The 21,266-nt window shown below is 46.4% G+C and overlaps 1 protein-coding gene across 1 annotated transcript in view; it reads left to right on the forward strand.

Moving 5' to 3' along the window:
• Window positions 1-21,266, forward strand: part of MOCOS (molybdenum cofactor sulfurase) — a 329,100-nt gene that overhangs the window by 100,486 nt on the left and 207,348 nt on the right. The window contains exon 4 of the mRNA XM_068123432.2: window positions 483-1,463. Coding sequence (XP_067979533.2) covers window positions 483-1,463 — 981 coding nt within the window. The remainder of the gene's footprint in view (window positions 1-482; window positions 1,464-21,266) is intronic.

Consider the following 21,266-nt stretch of genomic DNA (forward strand, 5'->3'; position numbering starts at 1 on the left):
ATGTTAGAAGTCGCATCATGTATTGTCTGATGTCTCTGTCTGCATCATTACGCCCCTATGAATCATAACCAGGCTGAAATTAATCACAAACATCGAATAATATGTGTGCGTGTGTGCGTCTTTGTCTCGTCTACTCTCTTTTGACCTGTCATTTTAAAAAACATGTTGTCCTCTGTCATTTCGCTCCATGAACTTTGACTCTTGCCTTGCAAAAAAAAAAATTGGCCTTTTGTGTCTGCTTCTGAGTTTGATCTTTGATGGAAACAAATCCCAATGAAACTGCTTTTCTAGTCAAATACCATGAAGGAAAGTCATATTACTAATTATAGTATAAAAACCTTAACCTTCCAAAGAATTTATGCTGGAGAACATTAAACATGTTTGATCCGAGATCATTTTGATATATTGAAATCTATGGATTCCTACTCACATGACATTATCTCTGATGTACGCTATCTTTGTATGATGTGTTTTTGTTTCAGAGTTCTACAACACTTCAACACCTCAAATGAGGAATATGCTGTGGTGTTCACATCAGGTGCTACAGCCGCCCTGAAGTTGGTGGCAGAGACCTTCCCGTGGACGAGGGATGTCAGGCGGAACTTGGATGTACACCGGCCTACATCAGGACAAGTAGAACACAAGATCGTATCTTCAAAGGATGAAAAACAAGAAAATATTGAGAGCATATCATTTGATGGGAGTCTGACTGAGGCCGAAGGAATTGCTTTGCATGATCACATTGAGGGAAAGAGTGTATTTTGTTATCTCACAGACAATCACACCTCGGTGGTGGGTATGCGGGGCATAGCCACTGCTATGGGTGCATCATGCATACCTGTAAGACCAGAAGATGTTAAAAAACTTTCTATCAGTGAGAGTGTGTTACTACAGTCACATTCATTGAACCAACAAAATCCACATTCTGCACAGGCTATTCCTGAAGCACTTACATCTGACCAGATGACTCCTTATGAAGAATTATTGTCAGCAACGTCTGACAAAGCACACTGTGTTGATGGACAAAAGATGTTTTCCAGCAGAGAATACTTCAGAAAAGAGATGAGTAAAGAACCCGCAAGCATCAACTGGAACAGCAACACTCATCATCTCTTCTGCTTCCCAGCACAAAGTAATTTCACAGGTCGCAAGTATCCATTGAATTGGGTGCAAGCAGTACAAGAGAATAGATTTATCTGGAGCCTTCCACCAGGCCGCTGGCATGTACTGCTTGATGCGGCCTCCTTAGTGGGAACTTCACCTCTCGACTTGGCACAATATCCAGCAGACCTGGTGACCATTTCCTTCTATAAAATATTTGGATTTCCCACTGGCCTCGGTGCACTGCTCGTGCGGCGGCCATGCTGGTCCTTGCTTCAGAAGGCCTACTTTGGAGGTGGCACGGTGGCTGCCTACTTGCCCAGCCATGACTTTTGTGTTGCCCGTGAGAGCCTGTCTGACAGGTAGGTTGTGCAAACCTAATCAAAATTCACCCCACGTATTAAGAGAATATGAGCACAATTTACAAATGTTTTACTGTTTGGATTTGTGAAGAGGAAAGGGGATGGGATAGGTATTCAGATAAGATGGCATGGGGAATGTTGTTGTTTGGTTGAGGTGAGGTTTAACGATAGGAGCAACGATACTGATGAAAATACAAGTGTGAGGACAACAATCTTGATTGTTTTCAACTTCAGTAATATCCTTTGTAATAATGCGTTTATTTTTTAATAGTTTATCCCATCAACCATGACCTTCAAGTAATTGCATCGATATGCTCAATCGTACATCACAATTGGTTGGTGGGTAAAGCCACGAAGTTCCCCCCACTTCACAAATGACCCGTTTTCCAACTGGGAATTAAGAAGAGCACTCGGTAGAGCGCATACCTCCGAGTTTATGTGACAAGCTGAACAGTTTATGTGACTGTTCAGGGCGATGAGTTTGTATCCCACTGATAGGCCGGATCTGGATTCGGAACTGAAAAAAACATCTAATCAGCTTGTTCTTATGACCTAACCAACTCATCCTCCAAGTTTAGTCATATCTCGTCCGCGACGTTTTTAAATTTCATGTTATTTATCGCTTTTCGCCCGATCTCTCAATGGTGAAGAATCACTTTAAAAATAAATAATTCTCGTATCCGAATCCATATTCAGATATTCACCAAAATTGAGTCGATTCGGTCTTGTCCCACACCGAACCTGTCCACCAAGTTTCGTCCAAATCCATGCATAACTTTTTGAGATATCATGCTATTTATAGATTTTAGCCCGATCACTCAATGGAGAAGAATCACTTTAAAAATTCTCTGATCCGGATCCCGATCCGGATCCGGATTCGAATCTTCACCAAAATTGAATCAATTTATTCCTTGTCGCATACACAACCTCTCCACCAAGTTTCGTCCAAATCCGTCCACATCTTTTTGAGATATCCTGGTCTATATCGTTTTTGGCCCTATCTCCCAATGATGACGAATCGCTTAAAAATTATAGTAGCCGGATCCGGATTTTCAAAAAATTCTAATCATTTCATCCTCGTCATACACTACGTCTGGGCCAAATTTGATGTGTCTGTGTCACGTACACTGCCACTCTGCCAAATTTCGTCCGAATCTGTCCACAACTTTTTGAGATCTCTTGTTCACAGACAGACAGACAGACAAGGGTGAAAAGATAATCTCCATCCACCTTTAGTGGCGGAGGTAAAAATAAGTTTCCTGTCTTCTTAATATATAAATCAACTAAGTCATATAGTTGTGTGTTTATGAATATTGCATCTGCATTTCTGGCTATCATGAGGATAAAACCTTCTTTTCTCCTGTTTTCACCATTTGATTGCAGTTCGCTGTACTAATTAACTGCTCAAGTATTAATTTTCCACAATGTCTCAGACTCAGGGAGAAGATCTTTATATATGTCGCTGTCTGATTAGGGGGAAAAACACATGCCACAATCAGGGAAAAATGATATTTGATTTGTTACAATTTGCTTTGTGAACATAAATGAGTGCGAATGTGCAGTATCTTGTGGATTTTCAAACAGGTGATGACACCGGATCCAAGAGGTTGCGAGTTCAAATTTGACTGAGAGCGGCAGTATTAATTATTTTTGATTATAAGCTTCTCTCAGGAGAATCACCATGTTGCTATCAGATTGTTGAATCTCGCTGGCTCACAAGTGACCTTCGGGGAGGGGGCCACCTGTCTCGCCTGTTCAGATATACGCGGGATGCCAGTTCACCTTTTGTGGTTGACTTTTAAATGACAGTGCAATTTAGGATTGGCACCATGGCAGTGCTGTCTTTGCTTTAATGAAAAAAACCCCCCACAGTCAATCACTGCTGAACACTGCAGAGTATCATATCTGATATAATAAAGATTAAATTTAAAGTCAAATCATATACCAATTTTATTGTTGCAGTGCTTTTTACCTTGTGCGCGCGAAGCGAAAAGCAGGGTTATGCGATCGGTTGCGTCCGCACATGTGGCGTACGTACGTGCGTGTCTGCATTTTTAAAATTAATTTTCTCGCCAACTATTGGTCCGATTGGCACGAAATTTTACCATAGGAGCGCCTCCGCCTGTATAATTTTTACTCATAATTATGATGTCATAAGTCATGTGGTATGGACGCCATCTTGGAAAAACGTTCCACCTCTATCTCCGAAACCGCTCGATGGAAAAAAATTGAAACGAGGCTCATTGTCAAGTACACCCCATGGGGAATAAGATGTGTTAATGAAGATGTCATTGGTGCCTTTATTATGACATCATAGTTCGACATGTACCCTTGTATGTACCCTTGACAAGTACCTTAATCCAATCGGTATGAATTTTTTTTAAATCTGCAGCTGTTAGACCGATGGACACAAAATTTTCACCATATGAGCACCTCCACCTGTGGAATGTTTTTATGATATGTATGACGTCATAGGTCATGTGGTACAGGCACCATCTTGGAAAAACCGATCTCCGAAGCCACTCCATGGAAAAAATCGAAACGTGGTGTGTTGTCAAGTACTCCCCATGGGGAATAAGTTCTGTTAATGATGATGTCATCTGTACCTTGATCATGATGTCATAATTCGATAAGTACAACGCTTAGTCTGATCAGTTTGAAATTTCTTGAGCGTGATCTGCGCAACAATTATATTAGAGAATGTACATTTATGATATCATCGCTCACGTGGTATGGCAGCCATATTTAATTACTGTGTGCACTAAAGGGCCTAAGTGTTTATATGGGTATGCATTGCCATAAGGGACAAAGGTTTGGCGACAGGGGGGATGATGAACAAAGGAATCTTATCCATAATCCCTGGTCTATTTAGCACGCCCTGCTCCCCCATAGCAGGGACATCAATACAGCTTATCCCGACAAACCGGACTACACATATAACTTATTACAAGGTTGATTCCCTATCGGCGACAGTCGTAAACCTACCTATACAGATCTGACTGGCTCTAGATATTCCTCTACCCAACCGACATAACAATATCATGCGAAATTCATGACAATTACATTTAGCATGGGATAACCATAATTGGACCATAACTTGGGGGATACAATGTTCCGAAAAAGCAATAGATTAAGCCTTTGTTGTAAACCAAGTAATTTTAATTCTAAAAATACATCATCCACAAGAGCCGATTTAGAGTATGTTGATATTAGTCTAGAACTCTAGAAGTCTAGAACTGTTGATATTAGTCTGTTTTTTTAATCTATCTAATATATGTGAGTGAAAGATACATGGGGATCAAATAGCTGCTGTTATTGTTAATTCTGTTTGTTTCTGTTAATATTCTGTTCTAATAGTGTTCTGTTAATATTAGTCTGTTAAACACTAAATCTTAACTTATTCCACACAGAAATCCTAAAATGGTCCGGACAATATTATTGGCACCTTTTAAAAGTTGTTAGAAATAATTAGATTTCAAGCAGGTGATTCTCCTTTACTTTGAAATTGAACTCACCTGTGGTGAGTTGCAGGTGCCTGCAATATAAAAATCACTCATTCAACCAGTTTGAATAAAGAAAAGGAGTCATTCTGCTGTTTTGTGTCACTGTTTGTACCGCAATGAGCATGGAGAAAATAAAGAAAACCAGAGAATTGTCTGAGGAGGTCAGACCAAGATTGTAGCCAAGCATGGACAATCTCAAGGCTAAAAGTCCATCTACAGAGAGCTTGATGTTCCTGTATCCACCGTACGCAATGTAACCCTAACGCTAACCCTAATCCCTGGTGTTGGGCTAGCGGCTAGGGTGCCGGCTTAGGATCCTGGGTTCGAATCTCGGTCGATCGCCGAATTAACGCCAGGGGGGTTGACTCAGCCTGTCATCCTTCCGAGGTCGGCTAATTGAGTACCAGTTCACTGGTAATTCCCTGTTTGTCGTTGAAGGCGGCAAAAAGGGTTGGCGTCAGGAAGGGCATCCGGCCGTAAAACATTGCTTCAAAAAGGGGACCAAAAAACAACAACTACCATGGTCCCCGAAAAGGCCAACCCCCGCTTTGCGGGGAAAAATGGCCTCTAAACGGTGGTGTTTTTATTGTTAATTCTGTTCTTCTGTATACCCGCGATAGCAAGAAGTAGCAGTTTGTTTCCCACCAGTGTGGCACAGTGGTTTCCATGTGCATTGATCACTATTCTATATGCAACACTCTAACAATGATGTCAGTCGAGAGCTTTTCCATGGAAGCTTTGTGCATAAGGCAAAGAAAATGCTATACTTCAACTGCTATATGTTGGCACCCAAGGGCATGTTGCATTAGCACGAAGGTATAAAGGATGTACCCCCATAACAGAACGGCTGCCTGTTCCCATATATCTCTGCAGTGACCCTCGGCGGAACAGGCCAGATGCCTCTGTGCTCATTAGATGTGGATGAAATGCCACCTTGCAGATGTGATGGCTGTGGGATGCGATTGACTTTTTTCCCCTTTTTCTCAAACAGCTCCTGCATGCCACGAGACTCCTCTCGCTGTGCATCTTCTTTGCATTGTAGAGTAATTGCTTCCTTCACAGCATGTTTGTTGCTGCACTCCACTGCCCTGCCATGAGTAGCTTATTCTGTCACCAAGATTTGGAATTGTGCAGTTCCACAAGAAACCAGTTACATGAGCACTTTCATTTTTTTTTTTTTTTTTTTTTTAACCGAAATCAAGTCTTATCTTAAAGAGATCACTTACATAAATTAAAATAACAACAAGAACAGATGCATTCAAAGTACACCGCCCGCATGCCAAATAAATAAATATCCTCCAGCGCTGCATTGCCAGGGAACCTTCGGCTACGATACACTTCGGCGCCTGGCAATACCGCCGTGCAGCTCATAGAGACTGTATTGGGAGTGAGAGGTGTACAATAATTGATTGATTAATTGCACAATTAAAATCAATAAATAATGAGCATAAAATATTTTCTTAATCAATTGCCTAATAGCATACCTAAACCACCAGTGCTTCATCCGAAGCTGTAACGTTTTGAAAATTAATTTTAAAAAGTCAGGAATCAAAAAATTAAATAATTAATTGATTAATCAATAAATAATTCATCGATTAATTGCTCAATCAATACATCAAAAATATCCTTTATAGCCACATCACTTGGGTACTGCCGTGTCCAAATATCAGCTTCCTAGCTCAAAAAGTGCTTGAGATATTGCCCAGATGAGAAAGAAAATAAATAAATGATTAATGATGAAAATAAAGAAATAATAATCATAAAATAACTAATCAATTGGCCAATGCACACCGAAGCCACCACCGTTTTATCCGAATGTGTAACTTAATTTTTTTTTTAATTGTGCCATTAATCGAATAATTAAATAATTAATTGATTAATTGATAAATCAAAAAATCAAAAATAGCCTTACAGCCGAATCACTTGGTCATTGTCACGTCCAAATATCAGCTTCCAAGCTCAAAAGGTGCCTGAGATAATGCTACCCAGAAGAGAAAGGAAATAAAGAAGTACAGACACATTCAAAGTACACCGCCCCCATGCCAAATAGTTAAATATCCTCCAGCGCAGCTTTGCCGGGGCGCCTCTGGGGTCTGGCAATACCGCTGTGCAACTCATGGAGACTGTATTGGGAGGGAGAGGTGCACAATAATTGATTGATTAATTGCATAATTAAAATCAATGAAAGATTATCATAAAATATTTTCTTAATCAATAATTGGCTAATAGCATAACTAAACCACCCGTGCTTCATCCGAAGATGTAACTTTTAGAAATGTAATTAAACAAGTCATGAATAAAAAATTAAATAATTAATTTATTAATCAATAAATAATCAATCGATTAATTGATTAATCAATAAATCAAAAATATCCTTTATAGCCACATCACTTGGTCACTATCGTGTCCAAATATCAGCTTCCAAGCTCAAAAGGTGCCTGAGATAATGCTACCCAGAAGAGAAAGGAAATAAACGAGTACAGATACATTCAAAGTTCACCGCCCCCATGCCAAATAATTAAATATCCCTCAGGCAATACCGCCGGGCGCCAGGCAATACCGCCGTGCAGCTCATAGAGACTGTATTGGGAGGGAGAGGTGTACAATAAATTGATTGATTAATTGCATAATTAAAATCAATAGATAATAATCGTAAAAAATTTCTTAATCAATTGGCTAATAGCATACCTCAACCACCAGTGCTTCATCCGAAGCTCTAAATTTTTGAAAATTAATTAAATAAGTCAAAAATAAAAAACATTATATAATTAATTGATAAATAAATAAATAAATAATCGATTAATTTACTAATCTATCTATCTTATCTTCTATCTATCTATCTTCTATCTTCTATTATTATGTTCTTCTTCTATCTATCTTATTATTATTATTATTATATTATTATTATTAGTATTATTATTTTTATATATATATAAAATAAAGTTTTTGTTTGTTTGTCTGCGCAAGTTAATCTCCTGAACGGTGAAAGATAGGAGGAAACCTTCAATACAAAAAATGTCGGGACGGGCCCCGGGAAGGTTTTAGGCTGGGTGGCGAGGCCGGTCGAGGCCGCTCCGGCCGGGCTGGGCCCATTTCGCAATGAAAAGCTGAGCTAAATTATAGTAGTCAATCTTCTACGACCACGAGTAAAAGCTGAATTATAGGAGTAAATTCATTCAAAAAGAACCAAAAATGTCGGGACGGGCCCCGGGAAGGTTATAGGCTAGGTGGCGAGGCCGGTCGAGGCCGCTCCGGCCGGGCTGGGCCCATTTCGCAATGAAAAGCTGAGCTAAATTATAGTAGTCAATCTTCTACGACCACGAGTAAAAGCTGAATTATAGGAGTAAATTCATTCAAAAAGAACCCGGGCAACGCCGGGTGCTTTTGGCTAGTTGATAATAAATGATTTATTAAATTTTTTTATTAATGACTTATTTAATTCCATTTCTAAAATTTACATCTTCGGGTGAAGCACTAGTGGTTTAGTTATGCTATTAGCCAATTGATTGAGAAAATATTTTATGATAATCTTTTAATGATTTTAATCATGCAATTAATCAATCAATTATTGTACACCTATCTCTCCCTCCCAATACAGTCTCTATGACCGTGGTTCTTAACCTGGGTTCGACCAAACCCCAGGGGTTCAGTGAGCCAGTCTCAGGGGTTCGGCGGAGGTCCTCCGAAACGCATTGCAATTTGTTTTTTTAGTTTTGTATCACTTTTGAATCGATGTGTAATTACGCTTGTTATTAATATTATTATTATTTTGCTATGTATGTTACAAACGAATGGAAATGTTATTTGTAATTGTATTCCCATCCCATTCATGGTTTCTCTGGTCTGTGTTTAAGATAAGTTGTTTCACACTGACTGTAGTAAGTTGAATCAATGAGCAACTTGCTAATTATTCTGTTGATGGTGCTTACTTGCTTCGTTACTTACTGGATTTTGGACTTGGCAGGTGTTCAGAAATTCCAGTGAATAGCCTCGATTAGCTTGCCGTGTGCCTTGCGTCATTGGTCGCACCTTACTTTGGAGTTACTGATTAATTGAAAAGTAAGTTGGAAATGTTTGTAGATATGCAGGGCGGGTTCAGAGTTATATTAAAGTCAAAAGTGGATGTTGATTATAAAATATGATTGAATTACTCAGAAAATTAGGTGGAGGTGATATAACTCCTTTGGTCGCAATTCAAAACTAACAATTCGCAGTTTTCTGTGTAATATTATAATGGGATTTGAGGTGACATAGAGTTGAGTAGATAATAATTCCCGTCATCTAAACTATAAGTTATGTTTTCTTTGTTAAAATTTCTCAGTTTTCAGAGGGGTACTGATTATATTTAAGCATGTTCCTTTTTTAATTTTTGTCATATAATTATTTCCCCGAACTCAATTAAGATCAGTTTGTTACTTAAAAAAAATTTTTTTTGCAGTTGGTCGAGCAAAAAAAGGAAGTGGTCGGAGGATTACGTGCGGTACGGGTTCACATGTCTGACGGAACGGGACGGAAGTCAGTGTCCTCAATGCATGCTTTGCAATGTCAAGTTGAGCAACTCCAGCCTAGCACCAGCAAAACTACAGGAACACTTCAAAAAAACTGCACGGCGAGGGGCAGTACAAAGACGCAACGCTGGATGAAGTCAAATTGAAGAGAGTCCGATTCGACACAAGTGCTACCTTGCCCACTCTCGGCTTCGTTCCAATTGACAAACCGATCCTCACCGCGTCGTATGAAGTTGCGTACCTGATCGCAAAGCAGGGCAAACTGCACACCGTTGGCGAGACACTCATCAAACCGACCGCGTTGAAGATGGCCAACATCATGCTGGGAAAAGCTGCTGAAAACAAGTTGTCTCTCGTTCCACTCTCAAATGACACCATCAGATGCAGAATCGACGACATGAGCGACGACATCCTCGCCCATGTAGTTGCAGATTTAGTCGCAAGCCTGACAAAATTCAGCCTTCAACTCGACGAGACCACCGACATTTCGAATTTGAGCAAGCTCATCTTATTGTGCGTTATGTCAAAGGAGATGAGATCAAGGAAGACTTTCTGTTCTGCAAGCCTCTCACAACAACGACGAAGGCAGCTGACGTGAAGAAGCTTGTGGACGACTTCTTCAGAATCAACGGCCTCTCGTGGAACATGGTGTCTGCAGTTTGCTCGGACGGAGCTCCAGCCATGCTGGGATGCAACTCCGGTTTTGGAGCGCTGGTGAAGGCCGATGCACCACACATCATCGTCACACACTGCGTCCTGCACAGACACGTGCTGGCATCAAAAACCCTCCCTCCAAAACTGGCCAACGTTCTGAAAATCGTCGTTGAAACTGCGAATTACCTGCGAATTACCTGCGAAGCCGTGCTCTGAATCATCACAACTTTAAAGAGCTGTGCAATGAAATCGGCTCTGAATTTGAAGTCCTTCTCTACCACTCTAACGTTCGATGATTATCACGAGGGAAGGTAGTGAGCCGTGTTTTTGCCTTGCGTGTAGAATTAGCCCTGTTTTTGCGAGAACACCAGCATTGCCATGCAACGCACTTCCAAGAGTCAGAGTTCATCCTCGCCTTGGCGTACTTGGCTGAAATCTTCAACGCACTCAATCATCTCAATTGCCAGATGCAGGGCGGTGGAGTGAATGTCATCGAATCTGAAGAAAAGCTGAGCACTTTCCGAAAGAAGTTGCCATTGTGGAGGCGGCGAGCAGAGAACGACAACTTCGCGAACTTTTCGCTACTGGACGAGTGCGTGAGCGGGATCGAAGATGGGTCTGAAGTTGGAGGCACTGCTGTACCGGGGGAGCTGAAGCAAGCGATTGCCACGCACTTGGATGAGCTGGGAAAGTCATTCGACGGCTACCTTCCCCAACCAAGAGCAATACCCAGCATGGGTGCGGCAGCCGTTTACTTTCGACGTTGCAACGGCAGATGTCAACGACCAATACCTCGACGACCTCATCGAACTTCAGCAGAGCCAGACTCAACAACAACTCTTCGGCACAACAACACTCTCAACGTTTTGGTGCTGCCAAATAGAAGGGTATCCTCACATCGCTAAAATTGCCCTTGAGATCCACACGCCGTTCGTTACAACGTATCTCTGCGAGCATGCGTTTTCGAAACTGGTGGACATTATAACAAAGAAAAGGAGCAGGCTTGCTTGTGAAAATGATTTGAGGGTGGCCCTTGCCAAAACAAAACCACGCATTTCCCAGATCGCCTCCCGAAAAAAAGAACAGAAAACGCATTAAGATGCAATTCTTCTTAATTTTTTGGTCAAATTTGAGGGGTTCCGCGAGTGTTCGGTGGGTTTCGTTAGGGTTCGGCGCCTTTAAAAAGGTTAAGAACCACTGCTCTATGAGCTGCACGGCCAGAGGCGCCCCGGCAATGCCGTCCTGGAGGACATTTAATTATTTGGCATGGTGGCGGTGTACTTTGAATGTATCTGTACTTGTTTGTTTTCTTTCTTGTTTTCTTGTTTTTTCCAGGCAATATCTCAGCCATCCTTTGAGCTAGGAAGCTGAAATTTGGGCACAATAGTGAGTAAGTACTTTGTCCAAAACATTATTTTTTGATTAGTCAATTAATTGATGAGTTACTTAATTATTATCGATTATTTAAGTACTTATATATTTCCTTTCTCTTCTGGGGATTATCTCAGGAACCTTTTGAGCTCGGAAGCTGATATTTGGACACGACAATGACCAAGTGATTTGGCTGTAAAGGGTATTTTTGATTTATTGATTAATTATTTAATCGATTAATTATTTAATTATTCAATTAATGAGTTAAAGAATTAACTTTTTTAAAGTTACAGATTCAGTTGAAACGGTGGTGATTTAGGTATTCTATTAGCCAATTGATTAATTATTTTATGATTATTATTTCTTTATTTTCATCATTAATCATTTATTTATTTTCTTTCTCATCTGGGCAATATCTCAAGCACTTTTTGAGCTAGGAAGCTAATATTTGGACACGACAATGACCATTGGGCACGACAGCTGGAGGATATTATTTATTTGGCATGGAGGCGGTGTACTTTGAATATCTCTACTTGTTTAAATCTTTGATTGGTCTACTTCCTGTATACTTGAGCATTAAATTGCTACCTAAACTGTTTCTGCTTTTTACCTAAACTGACAGTGGACTTTATGTTAATTTATGAGAAGTGTAGTTAAGTGTTAATACATTATTTGTACATAGGATTAAGATGTTAGAACAAAAACCAGATACACAGAGACAGGGTACATCTTATATCTCTCATATACAGCTCCCAATGATACAATTATTTTTAAATTTTAAAGTGATTCTTCACCATTGAGAGATGTGGCCAAAACGATATATAGCATGTTACTTCAGAGTTGTTGTCAGATTCGGACGAAAATTGGTGGATGATTTGGGTAGATGACAAGAATAAGCCCATTAGATTTTGGTTCAGGTCCGAATCCAGATCCGGCCTATCAGTGGGATACAAAACGTAAACTATTCAGCCTGGCGGAGGTATGCTCTCTACCGAGTGCCGTTCTGCATTTACATGCTGGATAATTTTATTTTGATTGCAGTGAAGGAGCTGGGCTCCAACGCGAGTTGAAAGAATTGACGCGACCAAAGATGGAAATTCGTCCGAGTAGGTTTAATAAATGTATCACACTCGGGTACTCTGAAAAGCCCGTTTATCGGGCAGCAATATATATACACATTTATGTCGGGAAGTTTGCCCGGCAAAAGCAATACCGGGCATGCCCGGGTATCAAGGGCGAGCCTTCGAAAGGCGAGTCTGGACCTGCCCGGGCGTGTTTGGCTGCGGCCTGGCAAGTCGAGGCTGGGCGTGCCCGGGCGCTCTGGACGAGCACTGGAAAGGCGATAGCGGGCATGCCCGGACGCTCTGGGCGAGCCCTGGAAAGGCGATAGCGGGCATGCCCGGACGCTCTGGGCGAGCCCTGGAAAAGCGATAGCGGGCATGCCCGGACGCTCTGGGCGAGCCCTGGAAAGGCGATAGCGGGCATGCCCGGGAAAGACGAGACCGGGCATGCCCGGGAGGTTCGGGCGTGCCCGGGAACAGTGAGTCCGGGCATGCCCGGGAGAGGCGCGTCTGGCCGTGTTCTGGCCGGTGCAAGGCGATTGTGTGCATCCAGCGGTAACCGCTACACACGCCCCTCCAGAATCGACCTGCACCGGCAGGGTCAATTTAAGGGGGTCCGGATGACCCGGCCGAAGCGACCCCTGGAGGGTCGTGGGGAGGGGTCCGACGTGGTGGTGGGTGGTCGAGCGGGGGGAACTGTGGACGGGGGGCGGCCTCGCCGCGGAGGAAGGGCCAACCGTGGTGGTCGGTCGATGTCCATGTGCGCCGGTTTGAGGCGGTCCACAGAAATCCGGTCCGGCCGGCCGCCGAAGTCGACGATGAAAGACTTGTCGCCCCGTCGCAGGACCCGGAAGGGCCCGTCGTACGGCGGCCGGAGTGGCCCCCGGTGCGCGTCATGACGCACAAAGACGTACTCCGCTGTGCGAAGCGCCGGGGGGACGTAGGACTGGGGGCCACCGGGGCGGGACGTCGGCACGGGGGCAAATCGGCGGGCGGCCTCCTGGAGGTCCGAGCGCTGGCGAGCGGCGGACCAGGGACTGGTAGCGTCGGGCACGAATTCGCCCGGGACGCGGAGCGGCTGGCCGTAGATGAGCTCGGCGGCGGACGCCTGGAGGTCTTCCTTGGGGGCCGTGCGAAGGCCCAAAAGGACCCACGGCAGCCGGTCGGCCCAACCGTCGTCCTGAAGGCCGGCCATGAGTGCGGCCTTCATGGAGCGGTGAAACCGCTCGCACAACACATTGGCTTGGGGGTGGTAGGCCGTGGTGCGGTGCAGCGTGACCCCCAATGAACGGGCGACCGCACCCCAAAGCTCAGACGTGAACTGTGGGCCGCGGTCGGACGAGATGTCCGCTGGTGCGCCGAAGCGCGCAACCCAGGTGGCGATGAACGCCTGCGCCACGTCGGCGGTGGTGGTGGAGGTGAGGGGCACGGCCTCCGGCCAGCTGGTGGTCCTGTCCACCATGGTGAGCAGGTGGGTGAACCCCCGCGAGGGGGGCAGGGGACCCACCAGGTCCACGTGGACGTGGTCGAAACGCCGTTCAGGCACGGCGAAAGGTGCCAGCGGGGCCTGGGTGTGGCGGTGGACCTTGGCTCGCTGGCAGGCCGTGCAGGCGTTGGCCCAGTCGCGGATGTTTCGTCGAAGGCCGTGCCAGACGAAACGCGCCGACACCAGCTTCTGAGAAGCTTTCCGGCCCGGGTGAGAAAGGCCATGGATGGAGGCAAAGATGTGGCGCTGCCAGGAAACGGGCACGATGGGGCGAGGCTGGCCCTGGGAGACGTCGCAGAGCAGGACGGTGCCCGCGAAGGGGATGTCGGCCAGGCGGAGGCCCGTGTCTGCCGCGCGGAGTGCCTGCACCGAGGCGTCGGTGGTCTGGTCGGCCGCCATGAGCGCGAAGTCCACGCCGAGGTGGACCGCGTTCGCGCTGGCCCGCGAAAGGCAGTCGGCCACGGCGTTGTCTTTGCCGGCGACGTGCTGGATGTCCGTGGTGAACTCCAACACGGCGGAGAGGTGGCGCTGCTGGCGGGCCGACCACGGCTCCGTGACCTTAGCCATTGCGTAGACCAACGGCTTGTGGTCGACGAAAGCCGTGAACGGGCGGCCCTCCAGGAGGTGTCGGAAATGGCGAACGGCCAGGAATAGCCCGAGCAGCTCGCGGTCGAACGTGCTGTAGTTTAACTCGTTCGGCCGGAGTTGCCGGCTGAAAAAAGCGAGTGGCTGCCAAACCCCGTCCACCCATTGCTCATGGACGGCGCCCACCGCGTAGTTGGAGGCGTCCGTAGTGAGGGCGATGGGCGCGTTGAGCACCGGGTGAGCCAGCAGCGTTGCGTCGGCGAGGGCCCGTTTGGCGCTGGCGAAGGCCGTGTCCATGGCCGTGGACCAAACAATGTCATGCTTGGCCGGCTTGCCCCGGAGGGCCTCGTAAAGGGGCCGCATGAGCTGAGCAGCGCGGGGCACGAATCGGTGATAAAAATTCACCATGCCGAGGAACTCTTGGAGGGCCTTGATGGAACGGGGACGCGGGAACGTGGTGATGGCCTCGACCTTGGTCGGCAGCGGCACGGCCCTGGTCTTGGTGATGCGGTGGCCCAAAAAGTCAACGGTCGTCGCGCCGAAGTGGCATTTGACCGGGTTGACAATTAAGCCGTGCTCGCTGAGGCGACCGAACAGTGTTCGGAGGTGGAGGAGGTGCTCGGCGCGGGACGTGCTGGCGACGAGGATGTCGTCCAGATAGACGAAAAGAAACGGCAGGTCACGCAGCACGCCGTCCATCAAGCGCTGGAACGCCTGGGCCGCGTTCTTGTGGCCAAACGGCATCCGCAAAAATTCGAACAGGCCGAACGGCGTGATGACGGCCGTCTTCGGGACGTCGGCCGCCCGGACAGGTACCTGGTGGTCGCCCCGTATCAGGTCAATTTTCGAAAAGATGACCCGTCCCGCCAAACGGGCGGAAAAGTCCTGAATATGCGGGATCGGGTACCTGTCGGGGGTGGTAGCGTCATTGAGACGGCGGTAGTCGCCACACGGGCGCCATCCACCCCCCGGCTTTGGCACGATGTGCAGTGGCGAGGCCCACGCGCTATCGGAGCGCCGCACGATGCCGAGGTGCTCCAACGCGTCGAATTCGGCCTTCGCCACGGCGAGCTTGGCTGGGTCGAGGCGGCGGGCCCTGGCGTAGACCGGCGGGCCCGTAGTGGGTATGTGGTGCTCGATCCCGTGCCACACCGCGACGGCCGAAAACGTCGGCCGCGTGAGGGCCGGGAATTCCACGAGCAGGCGAGCGAACTCGTTCATTGCCGGGAGAGCGCACGCTAGTTCGGTCGGCGCGGAGCTGCTCATTGTGCACGCCAGGGAGCTGAAGGTCTCGGCGTGGACAAGGCGACGTCGTTTGACGTCGACCAGCAGCCCGTGCGCGCAGAGGAAGTCGGCGCCCAGCAAAGCCACGGGGACGCTGGCGGTAACAAAAGTCCATTGAAAGCGCTGGCTGCCGAAGCAGAGGGTGACGACGCGTGGGCCGAAAGTGCGTATGGCCGAGCCATTAGCAGCGACCAAAGAGGGGCCGCAAACTGCGTCCAGCCTGTCCTGCTCGGAGGCGGGTATGACGCTCAGTTGGGCGCCGGTGTCGCACAGGAAACGCCGCCCAGACACTTTGTCCCGAATAAACAGCAAGTTGCCCGAGTGGCCGGCGCTCATGGCTGGGAATGAACGCCGGCCCGGCCGTTTCCCGACCTGCCGAAAGTGCACGGGGGCCGGCACGTCCGAGCCTTGTGTCCGAACCTGGCGTGGTAATAACACCACGCCCGGTCAGGTGGAGGCCCCGGCCGTCGTGTCGGAAGCGGGCGGTGCGGCGTGGCAGCCGCCAGTTGCACCGGCAGTTCGGCCTCCAACCGCGCAGGGCGCTCGGGCGTCGCCTCGGACGGCGGCGGGCTCCAGGTAGCCGCGCCGATGTGCTGGCCCGCCGAGGAGATCTTATCGGCTTCCCTGGCGAGGGCGCGGGAATCTGTGATCAACGTGCCAGCCAGGGCGAGGCGTACCGGGTGAGGCAGCTGGCGAAGGAACAGCTCGCGGAACAGAAAATCCGGAGAGTGCTCACCGAGCAACGAGAGCATATAGTCCATGCGCTCGGACGGGCGCGTGTCGCCGAGCTCGGGCAGGTCAAGCAGGCGCCGTGCGCGTGCTGCCGGTGAGAGGGCGAAAGCGTCGAGGAGGAGTGTCTTCAGCGCGTCGTATTTGTCAGCAGCCGGCGGGTGCTGGAGGAGGCTCAAGGCACGGGCCGCGGTGGCGGAACCGAGCGCCGCCACAACATGGTGGAAGCGGATGTCGTCCGCGGTGATGCCTCGCAGGGCGAACTGAGAGTCTGCCTGAGCGAACCAAACAGCCGCGTGAGCCTCCCAGAAGGTAGGCAGTTTAAGCGTCACTGCCGTATCCATGTCGGTAGGTCACCAATGAAGGAGCTGGGCTCCAACGCGAGTTGAAAGAATTGACGCGACCAAAGATGGAAATTCGTCCGAGTAGGTTTAATAAATGTATCACACTCGGGTACTCTGAAAAGCCCGTTTATCGGGCAGCAATATATATACACATTTATGTCGGGAAGTTTGCCCGGCAAAAGCTATACCGGGCATGCCCGGGTATCAAGGGCGAGCCTTGGAAAGGCGAGTCTGGACCTGCCCGGGCGTGTTTGGCTGCGGCCTGGCAAGTCGAGGCTGGGCGTGCCCGGGCGCTCTGGACGAGCACTGGAAAGGCGATAGCGGGCATGCCCGGACGCTCTGGGCGAGCCCTGGAAAGGCGATAGCGGGCATGCCCGGACGCTCTGGGCGAGCCCTGGAAAGGCGATAGCGGGCATGCCCGGACGCTCTGGGCGAGCCCTGGAAAGGCGAGAGCGGGCATGCCCGGGAAAGACGAGACCGGGCGTGCCCGGGAGGTTCGGGCGTGCCCGGGAACAGTGAGTCCGGGCATGCCCGGGAGAGGCGCGTCTGGCCGTGTTCTGGCCGGTGCAAGGCGATTGTGTGCATCCGGCGGTAACCGCTACAGCAGTATGAAATATCTTGTCGTTAAATGCAAGTTGAACACAAAGGCTGAACACAAAGGTTGAACACAGGAAGACAAAGGATGGGATGACTGAACAGTAGTCAGACTTGAAATAAAAAGACTTTAAAATGGATTTCTGTTGTTGGACTGTACCTAATATTCCACTATTAGCCACACCCATACGGGTGTGATTGACCCTCAGCCAATTGTGTCGCTGCGGAACCTGCCCTACCAGGCTGATTGGCAGGCGTTGTCCTGCCCATCCCTCTTGGCCCTTCATTGCCTTACATGTAGGTATGCAGCTATTGCGACTTTGGAATCCTTTCAAGTTATGAACATTTAGAGTTGGCTTGGACCTATCCATTGTAAATTGCAGTCGATTCGTGTTTTCGAAGTACTATAATAGTTTGAGGATCTGTGTTGTATTAATCACATGGAATGTCCGTGCCACCCCCTCCATAAGAAGTCCTACTGACTTCCTGATATCAACCAACCATATGGAGAAGTAAATATTAGGGTCTTTGCATTTGATGTGATTTTAAACGTGCATTTTATGTTTCCCTTGTACATGTCATAGATGCATGGCATTCCTGGTCTTAAACGTTATACATTGAGAGGTTGAAAAGTGAAGTGAAGACATTTGAAAATTTTTGAGCAGGAAAAGTGAAAAGTTCAGGGTGTTCACATTCAAAGCTTGTAGATCTGATGTGGTTCCTCGATCATGAAATGCATTTGAACATATTTGAAAAAGTAAACAAAATACATAATTATTCAACTATGATGGTACTACCTCCCTCCTACTGTATACATAGCTGCCAATCACGCAAGGCTCAGGTCTGAAGTTTTGACCACTGAGGAGTTTTATCTCAGACTTTGCAGGCATCATGAACCTGGTATTAGTATCCCCAAAGGAAGCATCACGTGACTGCAAAATTCAGATAGTGAGACGTAATGTCATTTTCATCAATGCCATGTGAGACGTAGGCCATGGTCAGGGATGTGTGAGGGTGTATTTAGTTTTGTGCATGGACATAATACCAAGTGCATGATGCCAAAACAGACCCACATTAAGACCACTTGGTGCTCAAAATGTTGGACCTCAGTCTTGGGGGTTTGTTCCGATTGAAAGCATCATGCCCTTTAAGAGATCAATAACAGTTGACCTGGGGTTTGCAGTGATGTACCCCATCCCCCATCCCCTACCCAAGTTGTAGAAACCAGTGAAGCCCTTCGGGTCATGTTGACCACTTGCCTTGTAGGAGATAGTTTCCATGGCTTTCTTGCATAAAACATGTGCTTGTGACTTAGTTTTGTTTAGCTCCTTTATTACTTCCTTCATATTTGTTTTAACTGTTGGGTTTTTATGCCTCCGCCGACAAAGTCGCTGGAGGCATTATGTTTTCAGGTTGTCTGTCCAGCTGTCCGTGCGTCCGTGATAGGTTTTTGTTACCGCAATAACTTGAGATCGGCTGCAAGGATCTAAGTCAAACTTGGTGAAGGTATGTACTGTATAATGAGGTAAAGATGAACTGATTCGATTTTGGGTTCACTAGGTCAAAGGTCAGAGGTCATGTTAGGTGAAAATCCTATTACTGTGATAACTTGTTAACCAGTGATGGGATTGTGACCAAAGTTGGTACAATTATATATTTTGATGCAAAGATGAACTGATTAGATTTTGGGGTGAAAAGGTTAAAGGTCAAATGTTCGATGTCCTATAAGGTAAAAGTCCTGTTACCGAGCAAACTTATGAACCAGTCATGGGATTTTCACCAAGCTTGGTACAATTATATATTGGGATTGTGACCAAAGTTGGTACAATTATATATTTTGATGCAAAATGAACTGATTAGATTTTGGGGTGAAAAGGTTAAAGGTCAAATGTTCGATGTCCTCTAAGGTAAAAGTCCTGTTACCGAGCAAACTTATGAACCAGTCATGGGATTTTCACCAAACTTGGTACAATTATATATTATGATGCAAAGGTGAACTTATTAGATTTTGCGTTCGAGAGATCAAAGGCCTGAGGTCATGTTCAGTTACAATTATTTTGTTACCACGATAACTCAAGAATGGCTAAAGGAATCCAAGTCAAACTTCGAACAGGTATGTATACTGATGTATAGATGAACTAATTTTATATTGGGGTCAAGAGGTCAAAGGTCAGATGTCATGCTAAGTAAAAATTATGTTACTGTGTTAACTTGTGAACCAGTAATGGGATTTTGACCAAACTTGGATAAGTATATATTATGATACAAGGATGAACTGATTCTATTTTTGTATTGAGGTCAAAGATCAGAGGTCATGTCAGGTAGAATGTGATACTTGAGAACATCTGAAGGGATTTAAATCAAACTTGGTACAAGTATGTATAATGATGTAATAATGTGGGCGGAGGCATATCAGTCGATGTCACGATGTCGAAAAGTGGCGTTCTAGTTTGTTTTCTCTTTGTAACGACACTTTTTTAAATCCCAATGTCTTTAAATTGTGTTTGATAACGATTACATAATGTTATTGTAAAATAACAAGTTAGTGGATACAAGATAAAGTTTTATTTATTTCTGCAATGTTCAAATTGATCAGGCAACCATGACAATATCAGCTTTGCATTAATTATCAATTTCAAGAATGGCCAATATTTAGACCAATTTTTGTATTCCAGACTTGCATTTTGATGTAAAAATGTGAGTACCGCCTCAGGTTTTTATTTGCTCTAAGTGTAAGGATTCACATAAGGAGCTAATGGCATGATGTTGAGGAGAGGGAGGACAGGGATGGGGCGGCGATACTATATATTAGAATTAGATATTAGCTTCCTTGTGTGTCTGGCATAAAGGAAGGCTTGCAGCCATGTTATTGGAGCCATCCAATCATTGGCTTAGTGGGTGTCCTGGAGTAATGATGGTAGAAGTGATGCTGAGAAGCACAATTAAAAGCGTAGTAAGTTATTCGTACATGATTGCTTCGAATGTGTATTACGGATAGGTACAAATGATTTTAGCTCATGTTCCCACTTCGACATTTCATGTTTTGTGGTTTTGCATGTGACCAACCAAGATTTGCAGGTGGTCGCATTGTATGGTTGGAATAACAGCAGAAAGATGAATAATTGGGTGTACATTATGCAGGGTAAAGAATGATTAGGTTAGTCAAGTGTTAGTCAACTTTCTGCTCACCTTCACTCCTTCATTCCTCTTTTCTCCCGCCTCTGGAACAAACTCCCTCACTCTCTTCAATCCCACTCCACCCTCCAGGTCTTTAAAACAGCTGTTCACCACCATCTCTTATCCTCCCCCATCCAAAACCTTGATCTTTTCTACCCCCGCTAATTTCGGTCCCCTTGTGTTTTATACCTCTCCCCGCCCCCCCCCCTCCCCTTCCCACGCCTCCTGCCCCCAAGCCCCCTCCCTCCCACACTTCTCCCTGCTCTCAAATGTTGTGGTTGTGTGCTTCCCCTTCTCTCCCCATCTTGTCTTCCGCTCCCTCTTTTTGTATATTTTGTTTGTCTGGTTGATTTGTTTGTGAAATAAATGTTAGCTCTTTCACGAGCCTCGATTCAGTATACAAAAAAAAAGAAAAAAAAAGTGAGGACTGTGCCATACCTCGACGAATATAATGCAGTGTTTTTAACCATGAAAAACAGGCTCTCCATCTCTGGATGCCATACTTCA

This window comes from Myxine glutinosa, chromosome 7, assembly GCF_964187855.1.
Source record: "Myxine glutinosa chromosome 7, kmMyxGlut1.1, whole genome shotgun sequence".
NCBI classification, from domain to species: Eukaryota; Metazoa; Chordata; class Myxini; order Myxiniformes; family Myxinidae; genus Myxine; species Myxine glutinosa.